The 27,320-nt window shown below is 36.9% G+C and overlaps 1 protein-coding gene across 1 annotated transcript in view; it reads left to right on the plus strand.

Annotated features, from left to right (window-relative positions):
* sema3aa (sema domain, immunoglobulin domain (Ig), short basic domain, secreted, (semaphorin) 3Aa) overlaps positions 1-23,815 on the plus strand; it is a 104,320-nt gene extending 80,505 nt beyond the window's left edge. Inside the window, exons 5-20 of the mRNA XM_042721872.1 lie at positions 4,620-4,780; positions 5,858-5,920; positions 11,129-11,248; positions 11,825-11,918; positions 12,010-12,129; positions 14,100-14,242; positions 14,360-14,474; positions 14,799-14,868; positions 16,582-16,726; positions 17,052-17,271; positions 17,579-17,670; positions 17,870-17,911; positions 17,998-18,155; positions 19,753-19,820; positions 20,244-20,389; positions 21,448-23,815. Of these exons, the coding sequence (XP_042577806.1) occupies positions 4,620-4,780; positions 5,858-5,920; positions 11,129-11,248; positions 11,825-11,918; positions 12,010-12,129; positions 14,100-14,242; positions 14,360-14,474; positions 14,799-14,868; positions 16,582-16,726; positions 17,052-17,271; positions 17,579-17,670; positions 17,870-17,911; positions 17,998-18,155; positions 19,753-19,820; positions 20,244-20,389; positions 21,448-22,179 (2,489 nt within the window). The 3' untranslated portion in view covers positions 22,180-23,815. The remainder of the gene's footprint in view (positions 1-4,619; positions 4,781-5,857; positions 5,921-11,128; positions 11,249-11,824; positions 11,919-12,009; positions 12,130-14,099; positions 14,243-14,359; positions 14,475-14,798; positions 14,869-16,581; positions 16,727-17,051; positions 17,272-17,578; positions 17,671-17,869; positions 17,912-17,997; positions 18,156-19,752; positions 19,821-20,243; positions 20,390-21,447) is intronic.
* The last annotated feature ends 3,505 nt before the right edge of the window (positions 23,816-27,320 follow it).

Consider the following 27,320-nt stretch of genomic DNA (forward strand, 5'->3'; position numbering starts at 1 on the left):
GAAGGAGCACTTTTTTGCCAAAACTGTGTCACGTTCGACGACGTGTGTTCTGAAGCGCGCCATTGTTCTGGCTTAAATAAACAGGTAGCGCCCAAAACCATCTGCAGTACTCCTTCACTTTTTATACCTTCTTTCCTCACTTCCCTTGCTCTCCTGGGGCGGCTGGTAGCCCGAGGCAGAGCTAAAGCACAGTGGCAGCAGCATGCACACACATTTTCCCATCTCTCAAACACACACACAGATGCAGAGATACATAACTGTACACCCAAAATCCAAAATTGCTTTTTGTCATTAAGACTGTGTATTATTAGTTTTGCACTCATTTTCACTTCCCAAACATTGGTCTGTTCACTCTTAATTTATGTGGGTTGTGTTGGACATACTGCTTTTACATTTTTGTCCTGTGACTTTTATTTTAGGCATGTGTCACCTAATTGGTCAACTAATTGATTAGTGAGGTTGACTGTTTTACATTTGTATATTTTTATAATTTATTATAATTTATTATAATTTACATTTTCTACATATATTTCATTAGTTGTAAGTTTTTTTAAGTTGTTTACATTTTTATTTTATATTTTATTTTAATTAAAAAAAAGGGAAACATTTTTTTTTTTACCTAATCAAAATAACCCAACTGCAGTTTGATTCAGATTAATTGGAATGGTCAATGAAAGACATCATTTTTGAATAAACTTGTTTATTAATTAACAGATAAACAGTTATCTGTTTTTGCAAATGAACTCTTCGCGTGTGTGTATGTGTGTGTGTGTGTGTGTATACATATATATATATATATATATATATATATATATATATATATATATATATATATATATATATATGCCCCTCGTTGTTGTTGTTTTTGCGTTTAAGGCATTAAAATGTGCTCTATAAGTAGTAATAAATAGCCAATATTGCTAGTAATATGTATGCTAATAAGCAACTAGTTAATAGTGAATAGTCTTCTGATCTGAACTGTTACCAGAGTTTTTAAAATGTGCAGTTTTGCAACTTTGAGTTAAACATACATCACAGCTCAGCATGTTTTCAGCAAGTGTTTCTTTTTCAGTCTAAGTTTAGAACTTTCAATTGTGCATTTTTAGTTTTGTTTAGTTTTGGTTTTTAGTTTTCATGTACCAACTATTGGAAACAGAGGTGTATGGATGAAAACATTGCAGTGTATAAATCAAGTGAATGAGAGACTTTTCTATGATATATGAAGAGTTGACAGCACAGTTCTCAGTCTGCAGGACAGAGAGAGACTGAGAAAGAGTGAGAGACATTTGTTAAGCTTCCTTTTTTAAATCTCACACTCCATTTACTCTAAGCTCCTATCCAGGTTGATGTATCTCCAGATAAAGTGTGTGTGTTTGTGTGATCACGGACCATATGACGGCTACTTTTTGTGATGGTATTGCCAAGGCAGCATTTTAAGAAATGGTCTTCAGAGTTCAAGCACCAGTCCCTCACTTTGAGCAGGGGAATAGTGAAACTGCCAGACACGGCCGTCAGATCTTGAGCCAGAATGGCAGGAGAATGAGGCTTTGGAGAAGTTCACCTAACGGCAGTAATACAGACACTGGCAGAGAAAAAAGAGGCTAAGAATAAGAATATTTGGCACATGGAGCGATGCAATGACTAAATGAGTGAGAATAATAGAGTCAGGGGAGTGAAAAATGAAAGATGAGATGAGTCTCTTTCCAGGATGTCCTCTTATGTTCTTTTAGGCCTCCCCTGAAGTCTGGCAAGAAGGAATCAGTGTGGCTTTCTTTTATTTCCTGAATACAATCTACTTTTGACTATTAATATTTCTTATTAAATGTGTTAGCCAGTAGCAGCACGGGCCAGAAATTCCTTTAGATTCTTCTACTCAGGAACCTTGATTTACTGTATAGGCTTCTTGAGTTGATTATATGCTTCTTCCTGTTCTTCATGTCAATTGAATGGGTTCTGGGTCCTTTAAAGCACCAGTATATAGATATATTTCTAAATATGCAGTGCTTTGTATCTTACCAAAGTTTGTTTGTCATTAATTAAGCACTTCTCTGGGATGCTTAATTCTGATTTGTCGATTATGACATTCTGCTGTCAGATATTTTTGTACACGGTTTAGCAAACTTTATTATACATTTCTGACCCTGCTAATCACTTTCTTAGTTTTATATCTCTTGAATCACTCCGCAACCTTTGTTTTCATCTCCATTTAGTTTTTTGTTTGGCAACCTTTCTTAAGTTTGGGGTTGGTAAAATATTGAATGTTTTCGATAGAAGTCTCTTTTGCTCACCAAGGCTGCATTTGTTTGATTAAAAAACTGTAAAAACCGTAATGCTGTGAAATATTATTACAAGTTCAAACAAAGATCATTTATTTTAAATAGACTCATACTGTCATTTTTGATCACTTGAAGTATCTTTTCTTTCAAAAAACAACAACTTTTAAACAGTAGTGCAAGTTAACCAATAAAATTTGTCTATATAGAAGTGCTGGTATAGATCTTTTTCCCATGTGATATTGTTTAAATAAACCCATTCGAGGTGACAAAAGACCCTTCTGTACGTATCGTCTTACATAAAAAAAAACTTGCTCAATATTCTGACTCAGCCGGAGTCTGTCAGACAGGCCTGGCATCTGTTTATATATCTGGATATTGCTTGCGATCGCTTAATGAAACTCTCGTGTTAGAAGCAAAGAACGAATTGAGCTGGAACAGACAGACTGAACCATGCCCGTTCTGCGTTCGGTCCTGCGGGAACACTGTTCTACATTTGATATGCAGCGTTATTGACACAGGCAAAGGGAGGATGGTCTGTTTCTCCTTAACGCTTTCCGTTGCTCGCGCTCTCCCTCTCCCTCTCCCACAACCACACAGATGTCCAGAATCTTAGCGGCGAGAAACGCAGATGGCTACTATAGGAGCGGATTGATCTGGGCTCTGGAGAGGAGCTCTGCAGTCTTGGCGTGTCACTGCTGATTATGATTCGTGTGCGTGTTGTAGAGATGTTGACCTCACCCTCTCCCATGAGCAGATGTTCTGGCCGGTGGCTCCTGCAAGCTCTTCTCCAAAGCCATTTCTCTCTTTCACCTCTTCCTTATCATTCTCACTTCATCTCCTCTTCACTTTTCTTTCCCTTCAGCCTTCTCTTACATTTATCCAACCTTGTTTCCTTGCTCACTGGGAAAGTGACAAATTTGGCAGATTTTGTGCCTCAGGTCATTATATTTTCACAGTGTCTGGTTGAACAGATAGTTTCTTTGGCTCTATCTGCCATAACAACAGCAGTTTTTGCTTGATTAGCTATTCCTTTGACCCGAGTTACTAGGATTCCAAATAAAGCTGTACTAATTTTGTCTTGTGCAATCTAACAAACTGCGTGTGGTCTCTTCGCTGGTGTATTGCAAGTGATTTACTCAGAATTATTGTGCAAATAAGTTTGACACACCCAAATTTAAAGGAGGCTTTTAGTGCTGGTGTTGAAAGATGTATGCAGCGAACTACATTAGTTTCAGATTCTTGTATTATGATGTTGCACTGTTTTTATACACACAAATGCTAAATCAGGCCCTCTGGCTTTATATAGACTATGCAATGTAGATGTACTGTAAGTGCCAAAGTGCAACAAGAACTATTAAATAAGCTGTATACACCAACATGTTTAAGACCTGTTCTGACACTACCTCAAACCCAGCACACAGACGCACACACAATTTTGGTTATTCAGCCATGTGTTAAGCTCATATAAATGATTACGTGGGTCAGCTGGTCAAACACTTGATTTGGTCCTTGTTATTTGATCATGCAGTGTTTTCCTCAGCAATTTTTCATGCTATGGTTGAAAAGATACAGTCGTGGTCCACTAACCATCAAGGTGGTTTTAAAGAAATTGTAACTAAACACATGATTAGTGTTGTTTTTCAAAGATGCAAAAAGTGCAACAAATAACTTCCAAAATAGGTGTCTGAAAACATATATATTTATACATATTTATATAATATATATATATATATATATATATAACATAAAATAAATATGTATTTATATTAAGTTTATATTTATATTTTTGTTTATTGTAATTTATACATAAAATAAATATGTATTTATATTAAGTTTATATTTTAAAATGTAAAATTAAAAAATGTATTGTCTAAAATTATTTAAATTTATTTTAAAATGTAAAATTTAAATAAATATTATATAAAAAATATGTAACAATACCAGCAATATATTATTTTAAATTATTTTAAACATAAGTAAATGAATGAATGAATATTATATGAAAGTATATAGTGTTATTAGCAATAAACTATGGGACCTACTTATTAAGTTTTCTGCTAACCTGACACACAAAAAATATTTTAACTGTTATTTTGAAATATTTATAATTTAAATAAATAGGTGCATAATTAAATTTGTAACTATAAATAAATAAATAAATAATCAGCTTCACATTTTGGTACCTACCTGTATGTACTGTATGTATAAATAACATTTATGAGCATTGTGGGACCTACTTGTTGGATTTCTTCTAACCTGACACAAGCTTCTTTCTGTTTACTGCTTTATAAAGCAAATGAGTTCTAAGTTATGTATGCTTTCTTCTTTTGTTCTGTCCTTCAGAAATGCTGGAATCCAGTAATCTAGTGACTTTCACTGGGTTGGCAAACAGTTCAGGTTACGACACGTTCCTGATGGATGAGGAGAGAGGAAGATTACTTGTTGGAGCGGAGGATCACGTCTTCTCTTTTGACCTGGTCAACATCAACAGAGACGTCAAACAGGTGACATACCACACTAACTAGCCTTAACATCAGCATAGATGAATGGATGTTCCTGGTCTTATTGTGAGCGATTCATATTGCATGCTATTTAAAGAGTCTTCATATTCAAATGAATTAGTCAAATCTTCCTCAAACCCCATGACACTTTTGCGCAGGGTGTTAATCATGAGCTAAATTGAGATTTTTTTAAGCAAACTTGCATTCCGTTTGATATAGAAACTCCATTATTCATGACCAAATCAAACTGCGCCCTTCCATTTTTCAAGCTGAATATCCTGCTTACCTTGGAAACATGTCACATTTTAGCAGTAAAATATGTTGTGAATGGTAATTCATGCTGTTTCCCTCTGTCTGCATTTAGCAAGAATGATCGGTGAGGGATTTTATTGAGTGTGTCGGAGAAACCCAGGGTCATCAGAGACGTCCATCTCGCTCTTATTAGCTGCACAACTTTCTCCTTCTTTCCATCTGCCCATTTGATCTCAGCCTGCCTCCCTCTGTTTTTCATCCCCTGATCATATCTGCAGCGTAATGCTTCTCTTTCTATTTCTCTCAATCGCTCTTTCTTTCTCTCTCTGGATTCTATTACTTTGGTTTCCTCTTTCTTTTTCGTGCTTTTATGCTTTCTTTGTCCTGGAGGCTGCAGACCATTTGCTTTATATTCGATCCTTGTAAGGGTTAAAGCTGGCTTTTATTGAACACACAAAGAAATCATGCATACTTCACCAATGCAATCGTTTAAAGATAAGAACTTGGCAAATTATCTCAATTAACCAAATTACTTTGGCTGACAGAATACCTTAGCAGATCTTAGAAGAAGATAACAGAATAAAAAACGCTTTGTAGGCCTATGTATGTGTGTGTGTATGTATCTCGTGCTCCCTGGATAAGAGGAATGGTAGTTTTTATCCTCTGTCTTCATCGTCGTCACAGATGGAGGTGGCAGAAGGACGGCAGGCAGCAGTCGTTGATTATTTTACAGCCAGGTTTCATGCTGAGTGCCTTAGTCAGTCATTTACAGTTCATTGTGTTCATCCACACACATTCTCACACCTTCTCTCTTTCCTTGTTTTATAGATCGCCTGGCCCGCCACACCTTCCAAACGCGATGAATGCAAGTGGGCTGGAAAAGACCTTGGGGTAAGGGTGGGCAAACTTCCTTTGAAATCAGAACTGCATCAAACTACAAAGAAATGACCACTTTTATTCAGCAATTGATCAGAAGTAACAATAAGGACTTTTTCTCTGTTTAAATTAAATGCTGTTAGATGCTTTAGAACTTTTTATTCATAAAAGAATCTTGATAAAATGTATTATGGTTTTCACACAAATATTAAGCAACTGTTTTTAACATTGATAATATTCTAAATGTTTCTTAAGCACCAAAGCATCAACCAGAATGATTTCTCAAGGTTGATGACTGCTGAAAATGTAGCTTTACCATGACAGAAATAAATTACATTTTAAAATATATTAAAATAGAGAACAGTTCTGTTAAATTGTGATAATACTTTATAATATTACTGGTTTTACTGTATTTTTTTTAATTAAATGAAGCCCTGTTGAGAGACTTTTTTTCAACTGACCATAATGTATAAATAATGGAAAAAATATTCCCCTGAATTTACCAAAATCAGCAGACAAAATAGCTGAAAAGTTTGCAGTTTTCATCTAGGCCTACTGCAAAAAAATGATTTTTTCAAAGATATTTTGGGACGTTTTACAAAAACTATTTTTATTTGTACAAAAAATGCTATTATAGTTTTTCTACTAAATTTAATGTTTAATTCAATTAGCTACTTGACATTTCTATGTAATTGTTTGTAAAATTTACTACACTCTTAAAAAGGAAGGTGCTTCACGATGCCACAGAAGAGCTTTTTGTCTAAATGGTTCCATAAAAGAACCTTTAACATCTGAAGAACCTTTCTGTTTCTCAGAAGGTTCTTTGTGGCGAAAGAAGCTTCTTTAGATTATAAAAAGGTAAGAAATAGATGGTTCTTTAAAGAACCTTTGACTGAATGGTTCTTTATGGAACCAAAAATGCTTCTTCTATGGCATCGCCGAGTGTAGCGATTTCTATGGAAGCCCGTTTATAAATCATAAATAATAAAAAAAGGTCACAATTCAAAAAGGTCACAATTCTACCCTTTTTTTGCAATTGCGAGTTTACATCTCACAATTCTGTTTTTTTTTTTTTTTATCAGAATTGCAAGTTTTTGTAGAGTATAAATTGTGAATATAAATTGTGAGTTTATATTCAGCTATTATGACTTTATAACGCAATGAGTTTATATCACACAATTCTGAGAAGAAAAGTCAGAATTATGAGACGTAAACTTACAGTTACAAGAAAAAAAAGGTAATAATTGTGAGATAAAACATTAAATCCCCTTTTAAAATTTTTATTCAGTAGTGGAAACGCCATACAATACACATCAAAACTAAAATCTACTCATACTAATATTTTAGCAATAAACAAAAAACCAATACAAAAAACTAAAAAACAATCAATATTTTTTTTCATCTCTAAAGCACCATTAACATGGTTCTTGATGGTTTACTAAAGCACCATGGACATGAAAAAATGATTCATGATAAGAAAAGGATTCATTAAAGAACCTTTACTATATGTGTATGTGTGACTTGCATTACTCATGCCGGGTGTTGCGTGTGCACTTTGGCTTGATTGATCACGATTGCCTTTAGCGAAGGAGTTTTGCTGGTGCACACGCTCGTCTGTTCCTCTCGAGAGTTTATATTCTGTGTTTGGATCCAGCAACCCTTGGCCCTTCTGTAAAACAGAAATGGTTTATTTATCAACCCGGCTCTCGCTCGCTCTGTACGTGTGTGTGTTGTTTCTCATGGTAATTTCACGGCTGGGTTCCTGCTGAGATGGGGGGCAGAAGGGGAGCAGGATTATTACAGATAACTCACCAGACCTACTTATGAGACGTACACCCTTAAATAAAGTCACCTGATATTGCAATAAGGAGCATGAATCACGTTTACCACATGCATCCTGAAAGAACCATAGCTTTTGTCACTGGCTGTGAAGGGTTTATCTGGCAGTACATACACACAAATTCACCAGCTCAGAATAATGGCGTTTGCGTGCTGTGAAAATGTTTGTTCTGGAGACAGAGTTGCTGAAAGCTGCTAGCGAGCGAGCATGAATGCTTGATTAGGGTATTACCAGCGCATTTCCCTCTCCGTAACCATAAATCTCTTCATTCTCACATTTGGCTTGGCCAGCCGAGGCAAAAACAAGCCCAGAACGACAGCTGGTACAACTGCCCCGCTGCTCGGTCGAAACTCTGGGTGATTCATGTGAGATGAGGGTTAAATATCTCAGCAGCACTCTTCATAACTGTTCATTCAAGTCTTAGTACTATATATTTAAATAAATACATAATTTACAAAGAATTAGTAAGATTCAGTTCACTTCATAAATACTTATGATATAGTCAAGCACTGTATAAAAAATGCTGAGTGTGGGTTAGTATACTCCTGGCAGCTAGTTGCTGAAGTTGACTGTATACTGTATACTGTGTAACAACATTATGCAGTGAATCACAAATATTAGCTGTGTTAATGGTCTTAAATATATCTTATGCATGTTCATGAATCAACTGTAATAGTGTGATGTCCACATACCGGCACTTTTGAATCATTATAGTTCCATATATATTTTTACTTCGAATTCTTTATGAAATATTTTTATATTTATTTATTATTCATTTTATAAATTATCTAGGTTTTTTTGCTATTTGCTGATTTACTTTTTGTCACTTTAAATCACTTGTTTTGTAATATATTTTTTGTAATGTTTTTTGTTGTTGTTGTTGATAATATCTTTAAATGTAGTTACTTTGCCATTTCATACTTAAATCTGGGAAATCTACTCAGGGGTTGAGTCATCTTTAATAAATCATATTATGAATTATGAATAAATTAGTGCTGTCAAATCGATTATTCATGATTAATTGCATCCACAATAAAAGCTTGTGTTTACATAAAATATATGTGTGTGTTGTGTATATTTATATGTATATAAATGTAAAAAATATAAATATTTAAGAAATATTTACATATATAAATATGAAAATGTATATATACACAAACACTCATATATACAGTATACAAGGTTTTATTTTGGATGCGGTTTGGATCGATTTGACAGCACTAGAATAAATTTGAAGTATTCTTATTCAAATTAAAGTAAGTCACTGAATTTATCTTTTTTTTTTTTCATGTAACAGTTCAAGTCATGACACTGGCTGTGAGAAGATTAATTAAAAGGCAAAAAGGTCCCAGCCAAAGGGAACACAAATCACTATAATGAAGCTATTTTCATCATTTAATGACATAGTACCGCATTACTATTTTAAAATCATCTGTTCTGTTATGAAGAATTTAAAATTGCACTGATGTTACAGTGAAGTTCTGAATATTTTAATTTCTGTTAACTTATCATGTAAAACCCTGGTAATATATTTTAAATTTGCCAGATTGGTGCAAGCTAATCTACAGTAGCTGCACTTTTTTTTTAAAACTGTGCATTAGATTTGACATTGACAAGCCGTATACTGTTATTATCTTTTCATGACTTCACTCATGTGTGAATAAAAAATTAGTCACTACTGTGTTGTTAGTATTGTACGTAATTACAGATGTGTCTAAATCATAATCCCCAACACTCTTTGCTTATCTTATCTGAAAGGGTATCATATATCTCTCACTCTTATGAAGGTACACTCACTTTTCTGCTTCGCAGCTTTGGCCGCTTCTTTATGGACCTTGAAGATAAAACAGCAGGGTTATATGTGTCTAATTACACAGTAGTTACACTGTAATTACAGTACACCACCCAGTTATTACAACTTGAGGTTTGTATACATAGTAAACTTCGAAGAGTGCCAGTTCAGCCACCTTTCTCTCACGTGAACACCACACTTGGCTCTATCGCAGCAGGCGAGGGCCTTAAAAACAATACCGGCCATGGGAAACTTAAAACATTCTGCCTGGTGCAGGAAGGGATGAATTTTATAGCGCACGTGGAATGATTATGTTAGAAATACACACATTTCCTTTAGCTTGGAAAAGCCATTACATTAACACACTAAAGTGCCTTTGTGTGGGTTGACCAAGATGGGTCACACATATGTGTGAAGCAGCGATCTGATTGGCTGCCGAATGGCGGTTGCAGGTGATTGAGGTCACTGGATTTGTAAGAAAACTGAACATGTTGCCAGAAAATCTGAGCCTTATACAAGCATTTATTATCTGCTTTGAATAGCTTGTTCAAACTGAACTGAACTGGATGTAATCGAGGGAAACAGGCCTGCATTTATCTATTCTTCTGTTTGGCTTTCTTCACACACACATATGTGTGTGCTGAATAAGAGTGTGTATGTGTCTTTTTGTGGTGAAAACACACACAGAGATGGCAACACCCTTTCCTGTGCTCTTAAATGACAACTCGCATTCAGACGACACACATCAGTGTTTACACAGATGGACCTGCTTTATTTTCTCAATAGCTGCGGAAAGGTGTGTGCGTGCGCATAGGTGTGTGTTTGTTCGTGCAGTGTGTTTATAATGTGTCGGTTTATTATTGTTGAACCTGGTCCTCGCATATCTTGCAAATGAAAGGGAGTTAAAGAGCATTCATTCACATGAAACAATTCACTCATCGGCTCTCGCCAACTCATTCAGATGGCCTCAAGACATGTGCTATACATTTACCTTTCATCAAAACCAGACACACACACTTTCAGCGCTAATGAGAGTTGGCTGACAGGATATTGAGATGGATAAAACAGGTGGGAACTTCATCACTCAACCGGCAGGAACTCAAAGGCATTTTAATGACACTAAAATCTTAAATATTAGGCTTACATAGATTTGTCTCATTTACCTATTTATTACAGATCTTGTGTCAATTTAGATGTTCTCAAAATGTACGGTATACGCAGTATTTCATCATGAATCATAAATGTAAAATAACTGCATTAGAGGAGTTATACATAACCAGAGAGTCTGAAAGTGAGAAATTATGATATTCACAAACTATTTTCCCATTTTTCGAAGAAAATTAGTGTGGTTCTTGCTTAAGCAAAAGTAGTTTGATAAGGTGTTCTGGGTGGTTGCTTAATGTTCCATATCCAAGTTCTGATCACTAAATATGTGTTTTTATTATTATTATTATTATTATTATTATTATTAAATACAAATATTTAATAATGAATTTTATTAATACAATTAAATTTTTTGTCTGATTTCCATCTAATAGGCATGTTTTATATTATCTTGGTTAACAGATATTTTTTATGTTGTCTTTTTCAGAAAGAATGCTCAAACTTTGTGCGTGTGCTGCAGCCGTATAACCAGACGCATATTTACATATGTGGCACCGGAGCTTTCCATCCTATCTGTTCTTACCTGGAGATAGGCAAGCGAGCAGAGGTATACAACACACTTGATATTAATAATTGATCAAATTAATTCTCTTAGTTCTCCAGTTCTCAGGAAAGCAATGGCCCTAAAACATACTCATGCACTCATGTGGATACATACAATATGTCCATGGCACATTCACCAAAACGTTTAAAGGAATGAAAAGGAAATGAATGGTGGCTATCTGCTGCTAACGTCTACCCTGTTAACAATTTCGGCCCAGTGAAGTAGAAAATGAGAGCGTCACAAGTGTGTTATTTAGAAGTGCCTCAACTGTGGGAAATGAGATGGCCTTTACATGGTGGAAAATGTCATTGAATTTTAAGATTTGATCCACGCAAATTAATAATGGCCTGAGTGCACTGAACATAATAGAAGATAACTTGAGTGCTGTTTTTTTGCTGCAAGTTTGGAGATCCAAATCTAAAGTAGGTTTCTATGAATGTTTTTCTTCAAAAACAGCATCTTTTTGACTACTTTTTGAATATTAAGAGACTCAGTGGCACTGTTTGACATTCACCTCTCCATTACCTCATTTGGTTACTTGCTGTGGTTGGTTGGTTAATTCATTATCCCTTTGCTTAGGACAACATCTTCAGACTGGATGCCAACTACTTTGAGAACGGACGTGGGAAAAGTCCCTATGATCCAAAGATGCAGTCCTCATCCCTCCTGATTGGTGAGTTAGTCAGAGATGGTGATGTTTGGTTTTAAAAATTTAGAATCAGTGTTTACTGATTGGAGATTTCATGCTCTTATTTATTTGTCAGATGAAGAACTGTATTCTGGAACATCAGCAGACTTCATGGGACGAGACTTTGCCATTTTCCGAACACTTGGGTCACATCATCCAATCAGAACTGAGCAGCATGATTCTAGATGGCTGAATGGTAAAAATGCTATTCTGAATAACTTAGGGCTGGTTATTGAATATATAAACATTTACATTGAGATAGAAATGCACACCATGATGTGAATCAAGTGACTCTTTGAGTAAATCACTGAATCATTCTTTCACCAGATTGGTTCAATGAGTGGGTCTTTATGAGTAACTTTATTATTCATTTAACTAATTTTTTTAAACAATTCTGATTTATTTAGGAATAAATCAAGTGACTGTCTTTGTGAGCAGGTGATTAAATCATTCAGTCAAATTATTCAGTCTTTATGAGTGAGTTGCTGAATCATTTATTCAAGTGATTTGTTTAAAATGCTGATTCATTCAAGAAAGAATTAAGTATTTGTCTTTATGAGTGAGTTACCGAGTCATTTATTCAACCAATTTGTTCAGAAGGACTGATTTGTTCAGGAACAAATTAAGTGACTGCCTTTATGAGCATTGGTTGAATTATTCACTCAACTAGTTTGTTCAAAAATGCTGATTAATTCAGGAACGAATCAAAGGACTGTCTTTGAGCGAGTCACAGATTAATTTATTTAACAGATTTTTTCAAAACTGCTGAATTATTCATTAATGTGTGTTGTTTGGAGAGGCACAATAGTTAATCCTGCTTCTACCTCATTCTGAGATATGAGATATTAGCCATGCTGCCCACTCCTAGTTGAAATATTGTCTCAGTCTGTATTTTTAAGGAGTTCAGAAAGACCCTCTGTATACATATGCTTGCATATGTGTCTGTCTATGTGTTTTTATAGACCCTTTATGACTTTCATCCTAGCACTCAATTTCTATCCTTAGCTGCCTGGTGAAATCATCACACAGTATATGTTACTTTGCTAAGCATGTGTCTGCCAAGAGCAAATGTGTGAAATAAATGTAAATTTATGGGTTTTCTTTTGTGTGCACAAGTTTATGTCCCTTCACATGAATGTGTATGTGTCCGTATATGTGTGAGAGAAAGAAAGAGCCTCTTTGTGAACGTCTGCAGGAGAGATTAGCTCGCCCGGGGTGTTGAGTGTTTCCTCTAACATTCCGCCTGCATTTTTGCAGACTTATGGAACACAAAAGGTCAATATCAAGATAGGAGAGTCAGTCAGTGTTTTCCCATGAAGTTAATCCTGTCTCAGCTGTTCCTGCAAGTGGATCTCGTTTCAGTCCTCACACAGGGTCAGCGTCCCTCCCATCAATACCCTTCTATATTCGTGAGGAAAGGTGCTTTTGAAAATGCTCATCTCACCTTAATCCTCGCCGTCTGTTACCACGGATACATCGGACGTTATTTCTGTTTCGCCCGCTCTGAAAGCTGTCTCTCTCGCACAAAAGAGCCAGTGTCATTTGGAGGATTAGTCACATGGATATTCTATCAAGCCTTATCAATAGAAACACGGGCCTCTCGCTATCTTCAGACAATAAAGCCGATGGCTGTTGATGGTTATTCTTCCCGCACTTCAAAGTGGATCAGCCTTTACAGAGCAAACATTCGAAAGTTTGGCTGGAACAAGTTTAATGTTTTTGGGAAACAGTCGGTGTATTGAATGACATGGGCGGCACTGTTTCATTGGCGTCTCTACGGACACATACACACTCTCAGTGCATGAACGGAGTCACTCTTTGGTAAATGTTCGTTCCGCTATTTAAGCTTCACATCCTGTTGGGTCTGTTGGGCCGTAATGCAGCACTGCATGTCACTTTAAGCGTGTGCCGCCCACGTGGGTGGGGGACGTGTTACATTTCGTTTCTGCAAGAGAGAGCGGTCACGGTTGGGTAAGAGTGATCCCCCTGTAACTGGCAATACTGAGGTCTCGGCTCATTTTGGAACAGCTAAAAGGGATTCAATGAAGTGTGCAGTCATTTTTGTGGGTTTGAACTTCCCAAAATGCTGATTTTAAACAACTCCGTTTCTTCTGTATCTTCTTTCGGTCTTATGGAAATTGTTCTGATGCATTGTGTGTATTCCAGACCCCAGGTTTCTAGGAATACACCTGATCCCAGAGAGCGATAATCCTGAAGATGACAAGATCTTCCTGTTCTTTAAAGAGAACGCTATGGATGGTGAATATACAGGCAAAGCTACCATCTCCAGGATAGGACAACTGTGTAAGGTATCATCACATACAGAAACATAGATCATGCACATTTTCCAGTGCATTTGGAAATAATGTCAAAGCTTTATGTGGTTTTTAAAGAAGATGTGACTAATCTGCTGGTATGTTCTCCAGAATGACATGGGTGGACATAGGAGTCTCGTGAACAAATGGACCACCTTCTTGAAAGCCAAGCTGACTTGCTCAGTTCCTGGCCTCAGTGGAATAGACACACATTTTGATGAACTGCGTAAGAAATTTCTATGAACGTTTAATCTGAACATAATTATATGAACAATTATTTTTAAAATAAAGTCAAAAATGCATCTTTAAAGAAATCTTGTGGGAAATGCATGAAATAGTTAAATCATCGACAGCATCCGTGGTATGCTGTTACCACTGGAAACAATTTCTACTCATCCCTCAAGCTGTAAAAAACATGAAAATTTATGGGGCAAACTTGCAACAGTTGGCCCATAAACTTCCATTGCAACATTCCAGATGCTGTCAATACAGTTTAAGGTGTTTTTATCCACTTTTAATAACTCCAAATATTTCTTTATTTCACTTCCAGAGGATGTGTTTCTGATGAGTGCTAAAGACCCAAAGAATCCAGTGATCTATGCTGTGTTTACTACATCCAGGTAATACAGACATACTGTACTTAAAATACATACAATTAAGCATATGAAACATTTTAAGAGAAGCTGCAGAGGACTCTTCCCTTTCCTTTAATTTCCTTTCCTTTCTTTGCTTTTTTTGCTGTTCTTTTTTTCTCTGTCCTTCCTTATTTTTTTTGTTTTTCCATACTATTCCTACCTCCTTTCCTTTCCTTTCCTTTCCTTTCCTTTCCTTTCCTTTCCTTTCCTTTCCCATATTCTTTTTTCCCTTCCTTTTCTGCCTTTTTCCTTCCTTCATTCCTTAATTTCTATATTCTTTTCCTTACCTTTCCTTTTTTATCGCTTTGTTCTTTTTTCCTTCTTTTCTTCCTTTTTCCTATCCTTTCTTCCTTCTTTCTCTTCTCTTTTATGAGATGGCCGTGATTTTGTGATGTGTGATATGTTTGACCCATTAGAAGCTTTGCAGTGCAGTAATCTGGTTAGACTCAGACAGGCGCTTCACATCGCTGCACTCTGGATGGGAATTTCCTCCTTATCCTTGTCTCTGCCCTTTCTTACCTGTTTCCCCATTCAGCTTCGGCTCAGCACAGCTCAGAAGAAATATGATTAAGGTGGTAACCTGAATCTCACTCCCCAGCCAGACACCCTCTTCTCTGGCCCTACTGGCGAGGAGCAGAGGGTTGGGGAGGGGTGTAGGCAGTAACAAAAGCAGATAAATGATGTTTAAAAGAAGAAAAGACTTTTAAGATGATGGATGAGCGCACTGTGTGTGTGTACGGAGGTGTGCGTGCATGTAAACACGAGATGAGGAAGAGGACAAACATATCACGATTAATCACTGTCAAAAAGCGAGAGAGGCAAAAGCAGCAGTCGTCCAAACCTGCACATCCTGTTCATGTGTTCCCACCTCACTGATTTCCTAATGTATGCAGGGAACACAACACTCGAAAATTCAATTACGGGCTTTAAAGAATTGGACTGCTTTAATTGGTTTTCTAAGTGCCCCGTTTCTGAGATGAATAGAAATGCATTCTAGGGACTTGCTTTTAATATTGCCACTTAATGAGGCCTGAACGCTGGGGTGATGGATTTTATCTCGTGCTTTATCTGGGTATATGTGTTAGAGTGTGCAAGCACATGTATGTGTGTGTGCATTTTTATGTCTGGGACCCTGACTGAGTGATGGGGAATTAGTTTATTCATGTGCCCTGTGGTTAATTGATTTTCTCGCTAATTAACATTTTACAAATGCTATGGGCTGATCACCACAGTGTGTTTGTTCTCATGGCTGTTTAGGGGGAATAAGTGCTTGGATACACACATATACACTGCAATACAAATGCTAATTTTATACATCACATGAAATCAAAATCAACCCAATTAACTTTAACACACGTTTCTGCTCTTATTGTGTGTGATACATTTGTGCATTCATTAAATTTGTCTTCATGATCTTTCATCAAAATGTAAAAACTCAGATGACGTTGCCAAGCCCTCTTATTTTTCATTTGTTTTCATAAAGACTTTTCAATCTATTTTGTCAAATCCTGATCCAAAAGAAAATCCACACATTTGTCCTGCCCAATTTTTTCTTGTTAAATTAAAATAACTGAAATGCATTGAAATGGATCATTTACTTCTGATATATACACTTCTAGAAAAAATGCACACAAAATGTCAAAATATTTTGTGTTCTATCAATGATTTAGCCTCCGTTCTCCCTTCTTCTTTCCTCAGTAATATCTTCCGTGGATCGGCTATATGCATGTATAGTATGGCAGACATCCGAAGGGTATTTCTAGGTCCATATGCCCACAGGGATGGGCCAAACTACCAGTGGGTTCCCTTTCAGGGCAGAGTGCCATACCCCCGTCCTGGCACAGTGAGTACTGGCCAATGTATCTGGCATTTTCACAAAACTGACAAACTACAGCTTCATATATGTACACTTTTGTTAAAATACTTCATTGCATTATTTTTCCAAATGACGGTATACTGTTCTTTATTACCCTAACTGTTTGCTTGCACATTTAAAACTAAATTTGTCTAAAAATCATCCGCGCAAAAATACATTGCTGCATTACTTTGAATGCATACTGAAATAACTAAAACCACACTACATTATTCAGATCGCAACATTGAAATTTGAACCTGTGCATCAATGAGATTTTTTTAACCCTTAATCTCCCCTACTTTACCCACCATAGTGTCCCAGCAAAACGTTCGGAGGCTTTGACTCCACTAAAGACCTTCCTGATGATGTTATTACATTCGCACGCCTGCACCCAGCCATGTATAACCCTGTGCAACCCATGGGTGGGAAGCCCATTGTGGTGCGCACAAACGTGGAGTACCAGTTCACTCAGCTGGTGGTGGATCGTGTGGAAGCAGAGGACGGCCAGTACGATGTCATGTTCATCGGCACAGGTTAGTAAAACCAACCAGCACATCAGTACAGAAATATAACTGCTGTATAAAGCCAAGAAATCACTCCACTTTTACACTTCTTTGTACTGTAGTTGTCCTTCACACAAAGTAAAAAAAGTACTGTTTACAGAAAGATTCTTTGGAAACTAAAAAATGGTTAAGTTAAAAATGATAATTTTTTATCCACCTTCTTGTCATTTTTATTTACTAATTTATTTTACTTGTGCTTTAGAAAAAAAATACTGTTACAATTACTAAGAAATATTGTACAAATAATGAATATTAAAAAATTCTAATCTTAAATCAGATTTAGGAACTGTGCTGAAGGTAGTGACCATTCCCAGGGAAAGCTGGCATGATCTGGAGGAAGTGGTGCTGGAAGAGATGACGGTGTTCAGGGTATGAGTGCCAACTGTTCATTACCCAGAGAGCTGTGCGTTTCTGCTTGCTATTGGAATCAAAATCCTCCAACTATAATTTTCACCTTAGTACATTTAATTGCTCCCCCATAAATCTGTCTGCATAGCCACAGCATGTCATCAAAAAAATATCCTCGGATCTTAAAATGAGATTAAACTTGTTCTGTTTTCCCTTCTAGGAGCCAACACCTATTACTGCCATGGAGCTCTCCACTAAACAAGTACGTCTGCTTGATATTACTCTTCACCAGCCATTAGCAGAGAGCAAACCGTGTCCTAATAGACTTATATGTTCATCTGTCAACAGCAACAGCTGTACCTCGGGTCAGATTTAGGGATTTCCCAGATGCCCCTGCACCGCTGTGAGGTCTACGGGAAGGCCTGTGCAGAGTGCTGCCTGGCAAGAGATCCGTATTGTGCCTGGGACGGGACAGAGTGCTCTCGGTATTTTCCGACTGCTAAGAGGTAAGTACATATTTGATGAGGATTATTTTCTTTTTTAACATTTTGGTAGCTTTATTTTGGAATATGAGTCAAATTACATATTCTTAAATGGACAGTTCACCCACAAATAAAAGTTTTTGTATTATTTATTCAGCCTCATGTTGTTCCAAACCTATATGGCTTGCTTTTTTCTGTGAAACATGAAAGAAAATATTTATATAACCGTTTTTGTCCAGTGGAGTTATTTTGGACCCCACTGACTTTCATTGTATGGACAAAAAAGCATTTTTCAAAATATTTAGGAGAGTAAATGATGAAACTATTTTGGTCGAACTATCCCTTTAAGCCAATGACATATTAACACAAATTATGGCACCATATTCACCATTCAGGTGTTTAGTGCACTACAAGTTTTGCATCGACAAGCACAAACACCTGGATCTAAGTATTTCAGACTGCTTTTAAACACTCTATAAACACATGCTCACAATATGCCACGTACCCACTCTTAACACACACGCACACACACACTCTGCATGCTTTGCCAGCTACACCTTTACAGAGGAAGAAGAGGGCCATGGCTTTGGTCCCGACACACCCTTATGGTCCACACACTAGGATGGTCCACACCACTCCAAATACTGTATTTTCAGTGTTCCTAAAATGCAAAACAGACGTCCTTACCGCACCATCCGCATGTACTGAGACAGCCAGAGTCGAGGAATGTGTGTGTGTGCAGCCTTAGCAAAACATGTTACAGAAATGAGAAGACACAGAGAGCTATGTACTGAAATACAAGAACAGAACAGGAAAAGAAAATGACAGATCATGAAAAATGACAAAGAGGCTGTTTCAAACACGAGAATCTCAGCAAGTTTTCGTGTTTCACTTATCCTTCCCTAAGATCTACTGCAGCTAAACCTCATTCTTTAAACCAGATCCTGAATGTTTTCAGTCAGGCACAGGAAATCTTCTCAGTCTTTCAGTGCATTTGTGAATGGATAAGAGTGCCAGCCTTGGCAAAGTCCCTAGCCCATGTTAGCATTTAAGAGGTGAAGCTGCTCTCTTAAAATGGAACAAAACTCTTCTAATGGAGACTTAAAGACCCTTTTAGCTGAGAATGATGTGCAGAGCTGGTATTACAAGATGGTTGTGAGGTTTGGAATTCAATAATAAACATCATGAAAGATCTCTCCATGAATCATGTTTCTGAATTAAAACTAGAGCACATTCTTTCCTGCATACACCTAAAAGTGTGATGTGAACCACAGAACCATATGGAATTATTTCCCTTTCTTGCTTTATGTGGACAAACAGTTTCTCCGCACAGTGTTGCTATGTTGGCCAAAGTTGAAAGTGCAGCTGAGGCACATTGTTTACACAAATGGTTTAATTATTGTTGTAGAAAGCTAAAGTATTTTATAAAGATCACATCATCCTTAAGTCTGTATGAAAATATGGTACAATGGAGTTGTTTGATTGAAACAACAGTGCCCTCTAGTGGCTTGGGTGAAGTAGTGTTGCAAATACTAAACTAAATACTATAGTCAATTTTAGTGTTTTTAAAGATGCAAAGATCTACATTACATGTGTCTAATCCAATCTTTATATTTGACAGGAGAACGAGGCGTCAGGACATCAGAAATGGGGATCCTCTTTCCCAGTGCTCTGATCTGCACCACAATGGTAAGGATATTTATTTAATTCTGATCAGACATAATGAATAAGTTGCCTAAACCAACATGAGGACATGCACAGTTGTTGCAAGTCACCTCATTTCAAGAAAAAAAAATGCTTGAAAAAAGATCTTCTTAGATCTTCTATAATACAGCAATGACCATTCATTACACCTCTTCTGTAATATAATGTTTTGAAAATTGTGCAATTGTGATCTACTAAAATTGCACCTCAAAAGCAACGTCCTGTAACTAAATGTTAATACAGAAAATCAATAACACATTAGAATTAAATCAGCATGCCTGAACATTTGAGAAGGACAGATGCATTATAATCTTTCATTTGTGTAGGCACCACTGGCACACCGTTCTATTTTAGTCCTGAACATTACCTCCTTGTGTGTGTGTGTGTGTGTGTGTGTGTGTGTGTTAGATGATCTGGAAGGCTACAGCAGTGTGGAGGAGAGAAGTGTGTATGGTGTAGAGAACAGCAGCATGTTTCTGGAATGCAGCCCGAAGTCTCAGAGAGCTCTAATCTACTGGCAGCTACAGAAACCCAATGATGAGCGTAAACATGAGGTACACACACACAAACTTATAAATAACATAGGTCTGCAAAAATGCACTTAAATGACATGCTGTCATTGTGATCAAAACCCATGCAGAAAAGACTGCAGAGAACATAAATCGTTTTCTCATTTCTCTCGCCATGGTCAGTTTCCAGATTCTTCATACATTAGATCAGTTGGCAGTCTTAATGGTTTTAACAGTCTAACACTGTTTTGAATTAATTAAAGATTACTGCTGTTCTGTTTAATCTGTCTAAAGTAGCAGTCATTTTTTATGAATGCAGAAAGAACATTTTTAATTTTCACATTACAAATGTCATTTCTGTATCATAAGCTTTGCCAAACACACATGGAATCGCATAAGTCTGCCATTGGTTGGACAAACAGATACAGAAGCACCACCCTAAACTCACACTATTGGTTATATAAGTATTGGCCATGATGTTTAAAGAAAAGTGTGTCCAAATTTAGGGATCAGTGCTTTTTTTTTTTAAGAAATTAATACTTTCATTCAACAAGGATGCATTAAATTGATCAAAAGTTAATGATTTTTAAATTAAAAAATATATATTTCAAATAAACGGTTTATTTACAATCCTGAAAAAAATGATCAAAATGATTTATAAATTAAAATACATTTATTATACACAAAATGAAATTTTAAACACTTTATTGTAATTAGCACTAAGTAAAATGTTGCATTTTTACAAAAAAGAAGGGGAATGTTATTACTGCTAAATTAAGGTATTTTAGGGTATTTTATTGAACAGGATATGACGTAATGACCCCCTTACCACCCACCATCACCACCAGCTGTGTTTCTCTTTCAGATATGATCAGGCAAAAAATAGTGCTAAAGTAACACCTCGCCGCAGACGGTCATTATGTTAATGTAATAATGGTCAGATTTCAGCCTTCCTGCTGTGTAAGAAAATCCCCCAGCTGTGCTGTAGTTTTCCTTGAACCCCAGATGTAACATCAGCAGTTACATTCTGGTCTGGGACCATTTTTGAGGTCAAAATCTATGAAAAAGTGTTAATAAACTCAATCTGTTTTTCTCTGTTTCAGATTGTTATTGATGAAAGGCTGAGTCTTACAGGCCAGGGTCTGCTGATCCGAAGTCTAACCCAGGCCGATTCGGGAGTGTACCACTGCCACGCCGTCGAGCACGGCTTCATCCAGCCCCTGCGGCGTGTTAATCTCCAGGTCATCCCATCTCAGCGCGTGGGCGAGCTGCTGCTCCGAGCAGGCGCCAACGATAAGGATCCTTCCCCTAAGCACAAACTCTGGTACCGGGATTTCATGAGCCTCCTGGAGCACCCAGACCTCAACAGTGTGGATGAGTTCTGTGAGCGCGTTTGGAAGCGAGAGAAGAAGCCAAAGGGGAAGAAAACCCCCAAAGTCAACCCCATAGCTGGCGTCGGAACAAAAACAGATAAGACCCCTCAAAGGACGGTTCAGAGTTTGCAGAACCCAACGCAGAGGGTGCAAAACACACCAAAAGTGCCGAACAACCCAACAGCACAGATTCCCCCAAAGTCCACAGGTTTGCAAAGAAGTCAAATCCCAGGAAGCACAGTGAGTACGGAGAGCCAAAGTATCAAACCAGACACACAAAGCATGCAGAAGGTCCAAAGTGCTCCTGAGAACCAAAAAGCACAGCCCAGCCAGGGAAAAAGAGGTACCCAGACCCCACAAAGAGGACCTCCTAACACAGCCAAGTGGAAACAGCTTCAGGAGAACAAGAGGGGACGCAACCGCAGGACCCACGAACAGCAGAGACCACCGCGCAGCGTGTGAGATACACTCACGCACACTCAACAGACACTTGTAAACATCTGCATCAGTCACTCATACAACAGACAAGCGTGCATAATGGATAGCACAAAACTCAAAAACGGAGAATCCTGCTCATGTCTCTTGTTCACCAGGAAAAGCACATTGATTTTGTTGTTGTGATGTGACAGCAAAGACCTTTTACACTCCTACTGTTACAGATCCGACGTCATACACGTGATGTTTTCATCAGAGGAAGTGCGGCGGTCGTTTGCCAAAAGTCATTTGCGATACGATGGGATAGTGCCAATGGAAAAAGACGAAGAACTCTTTTGTCAAAATATGAAAAAAAAAGACATGGTGGAGTGAATTGGGCACCTGGAAAACTGGAAGCCAGTTGCTTAGATTTGTGAAGACTGTAATATATAAGCAAGCATTGTACTGTACATAGAACAACACTAAGTAATTATGGACACAATTGGTCAAAGGTGAAATTAAGGCATGCCTTAGTAACAGCTTGTCTAACCTCTGATCCTCAGAAGCGTTTTGATGTTCGTGTTAACTATGTTTCAGATAATCAAGTGGGCCTGACTGACTAAAAACAGTCAATAACTGTGGTGACCATTTCTGCCAAAATTTAGGTTTCATATACAACGTGCATGAGTTGAATGAATAAGCTCTTCCAAGCCAGTTGCATAGTCGAACTATCTGCCGATTACAGCCGTCTAGATGATCGTTTTAAATGTTGGTTGCATAAAAATGAACGAACATCTTTTGAAAGATGTTTTTTAGATATTTCCATAATGTCTGTCTTGTATTTCTAAATTATTATTACTCATATTTCATACGTTCTCATCATTGATTTGCTATATCAGTCTATGTTAGGCTGAATGCTGAGTGACCCTATATATGTACATATATATACAGCAGAACACCACTTGATTATTTATTGCTGGTTATTGTTTATTGTTCAAAGGGTTGCATTTATTTTTGATATTTTTTCTATTCAGTTGTAAACGTGGCTATGGGCCATGATTCACAGAGGCGGACCAATTATTTGTTTTTAGGCTCAGATTCTTGTTGAGTGTTTGCAGATCTGTATTCTTTTAATTCAGTTTTACATGCTTACTTTCTTAATTTCGGTCGTTCTTTCTTTTTTCTGTTTTAAGCTTATCTTTAGGTCTTGTTTTAACTTCATCGTGCAAAACTAACGAGAAATATCAAATCATCTCCAATGATTAGCTGTGAATCTCCCTAAAAAAATGTGTGTGGGTTAGGACAGATTAGATGCCATGGAGAACACTGCATGTGAATTCTGCCTTTATTTTTTATTGTCAGTGTGTCGTGCGAGAGGTCATTTCTGTGCCATGCAAGTTGTACGAGATGTAAATATGTTTGCCATTTTCCCTTTTTATGTATTATAGGTCTATAGTCTTTTCACACATACAGGTTTCCACCCCCCACTGTTCGGCAAAATTGACATTTCAATGCAATACAGAGGTATTTCCACCAGATGGCGCTCTCGTCCACTCCCTGACCCAGATGGAGTTGATTTGGAGCTGGCTGGTGCAACAAGGGAGAAGGGAGCTGTCAGTTATGTAAAATTGGTGTTTCTGGCATGCATTTGGTTGTCTAAATAAATATTTCCTCTATAATTTCAGGGTGGTCGTGGGTGGATTATTTGTATATTTCTTTGATGTGTTTTTGGCAGCATTTGGAGGACACATGTAGTCTATCTGTGAATGTTGTTAACTCATATCGTGTTTGGTGAGAGGCGAAGTTATCACGTCATGTAGTTTACGGTCTCATTTTTTAAATAGTCACAATAAGTAGTCAACTTTTGGGGCATTGGCAAGTTTTCAAAAGGTAGCTACCTGAGCTTGGAGGCGTGCAACACGGATCTGGTGTGAATTGTGATACAAATCTAATATTGTTGCAGCAAATTCCAGCTGCTGTTAATTTCAGCTACACATTTGTTAGTTATTTAGTCAGATGTTTCCCTAAAATACCTGTTGCCTGATGGAAGCTCGATTAATCCAAGCTGGACTTGACCTTTGCAGAGTGTCTCGGATATGCCCATGGGAAAGTGATTGGAAATTAAATAAATATAACCAATGCCAAACCAAATATCTCATGAACTGCATGGGTTTCGAGTCTCGTTAATGAACTATTTTATGAAGAAACTGATTCAAAGATATAGAAAGCTTAATTTCTATCATCCAAATCACACTTTCTGCGAACAAAACAGCTCATTAACCCTTATATAATTTGCTAAATTATATCAGGTGTCTACCATTTTATAGTGTGACAGCGTTTTGTTTGCATACAGCCGGAAGTTCGGCCCCCTCGGTGCCATATTAGGAGAAGTAGGCGGAGCAGAAAAAACTGCGCACAAACTTAATTTGTTCTGGAGCACCTCGTGACGCGCTAGTTTTAAATATACGGAAGCTGAACGAATGAAACTGATATTTTCTGCGAATAACGGTTTATATTTCGGCCCGTTCTCAAAAAATGCTGACATAAAGCTTGACTTTACAAGACGTTAAATATAGCAGACTACTTTTATGAGCTTGACATCCGCAGTTACAAGAAACAGCAGCCTTGTCGTTCGTGTTTATAGTGCCGTGAAGGTGAGTAACCATAACAGAAATTTCACTTTTACCCAGTTCTTAAATGTTCTTGTATGTTTAGTTTAGTTTTACTGTCTCATTTAGAGGAAATATTTATCTTTTGCCCATTGTGTGTTAGAAATTGTGACTGTTGTGTAACAAAAATACAGAATAACACTTAGCAACGGATTATTTATTATTATTATTATTATTATTATTATTATTATTATTATTATTATTTGTCTTGTCAATTTGGCTTGTACACAACACAACCAGCCAACATCTAAATATGGTATCAATGTGGAGTCATGAGGTGATTATTATTATTATTATTTTTTTATCAATACTTGTTTTTATACAGTCTGTACCCATGAACTCAAGAAAATGAGTCAGCAGCCATATCACCCTGCAGCCAAGACTGGTTGCCCACTGAAGCTAAGCAGGGCTGAGCCTGGTCAGTGGATGGGAGACCTAATCACAAAATTTCCTATGATACTGCTGGAAGAGGTGTTAGTGAGGCCAGCAGGGGGTGCTCACCCTGTGGTCTGTGTGGGTCCTAACGCCCAGTGTAGTGATGGGGGACACTATACTGACAAAAAGCACCGTCTTTCGGATGAGACGTTAAACCGAGGTCCTGACTCTCTGTGGTCATTAAAAATCCCAGGATGTCCTTCGAAAAAGAGTAGCAACCCCGGCATCCTGGCCAAATTCGCCCATTGGCCTCTGACCATCATGGCCTCCTAACCATCCCCATATCTACTGGTTGGCTTCATCACTCTGTCTCCTCTCCACCAATAATCTGGCTGCTGTCGCATCATCCAGGTGGATGCTGCACACTGGTGGTGGTTGAGGAGATACCCCCTTCTATGTAAAGCGCTTTGAGTGTCCAGAAAAGCGCTATATAAATGTAAGGAATTAAAATTGGTAAGGATTTGACATTCATCTATGACTGTTTACAGAATTACCAAATATTATATTTATAGCCTACTTACTCTATATTTTAAGTGTGGAATTTTTCCAAACAAATAGTAAACCCTTTTTTTATTTATCGAATTTTTTTAAACTTAAAGTTCGTTTTCATACACACTCTGTAATGTGGCTATTTAAGGTCGCACTGGGTGCTTATTACCACTAGATGGCGGTTGGATACAATCTTTTTTTTTTTTTTTCATTGTCAGTGAATCAGAGATGGATTTGGTTAAAATGTGTGCTGTAAGATGCTGTATACAACATATATAGCTCTATATTATCATGTACTTCAAAATCTCTATGATGACGAGAGAAGTATTTCTTTAATGCTCCAAACTCAATCAAAATATTAAGCACTGTTCATTTATTCTGTGCCCAGGGTTTGACCTGAAATGAGTGTGCACATGTAAGTGTTTGTGACTCACGGGAGAGCAACAGAAATGAAGCTGCCCTCACACATCCATCATCTCCCCCACATCAAAAGTGTCCTCAGAAAACAAGTGTGTCATTCTGTATCCTGGAGATCTCTCTCTCTCTCGCTCTCTGTGTGTGTGTGTGTGTGTGTGTGTGTGTGTGTGTGTGTGTGTGTGTCATAAGTACACTTATGAGAGCACAAGGCATGTGTGCGTAAGTGTTTGCCATGAATCAGAGGTCTCTTCACATTGTCTGACTCACACACATACACCATGGCCCTAAGGATTCTGGGTAGAAAGGAGATTCAGGTCAGAGCCAAGGCAAAAAATCTCTCTCTTGCTCTCTGTAAATGGAATTACTAGAATTACTATTTTACAGTTTGTAATGGATTTATGGCTGTAAAATTAATTTTTCTGATTAATAATTTGCACACATATGCAGTTGTCTGAATCAGAGTTGTTATTGTAAACTAAAACTGTTCGAAAACCAATTCATTTAAACAAATTAATTAAAACAGAACTGAAGTTATATATAAATAGATTTAAAAAAGAAACTTAATTAAAATGAGAATTGTTGCCTTTGAAACTAACTGAAATGCGTTTAAATACTAAAATGACTAAAACTGAAATAACAATGAACACTTTTTTTGAAGCCTTTATATACAGTATAATAATTAAAAAAATATTTAAATGCATTAATAATGCCTTGTTATTCACCTTATAATGCATAGTGAATATTTGTAAACACAGTTATAATTTATTATAATACTCTAGACTCTTGCAAAGTGTAATGCATTAAAACACACAACAAACAGATCATTTCATATGTAACAAATAATCTGCAAATATCATAATGCATTTTAACTTAGTTTATAATTATTTATGAAAAGATATTATTGAATACATAGGTTGTATATCTAATGAATACATATATAATGTATTATACATTAGATATACAACCTATACAAGGTGTTACCATTTTCCTTTTTCAGTTTTAGTTTTAGTAATTTTAATGCCTAAACATAGTTGTTTCAGTTAGTTTCCAAGGCAACATTTATAATTTAACTTCCCTTTTTAATTTAAAACTGATATTATATTTTATTTCCTCTTTATTTTATTTACCAAAACAATTGGAATAGTTTTAGTTTGTTAAATTAAATAAATCAATAAACTA

The sequence above is a fragment of the Cyprinus carpio genome, chromosome B4 (genome assembly GCF_018340385.1).
Source record: "Cyprinus carpio isolate SPL01 chromosome B4, ASM1834038v1, whole genome shotgun sequence".
In the NCBI taxonomy this organism is placed as follows: Eukaryota; Metazoa; Chordata; class Actinopteri; order Cypriniformes; family Cyprinidae; genus Cyprinus; species Cyprinus carpio.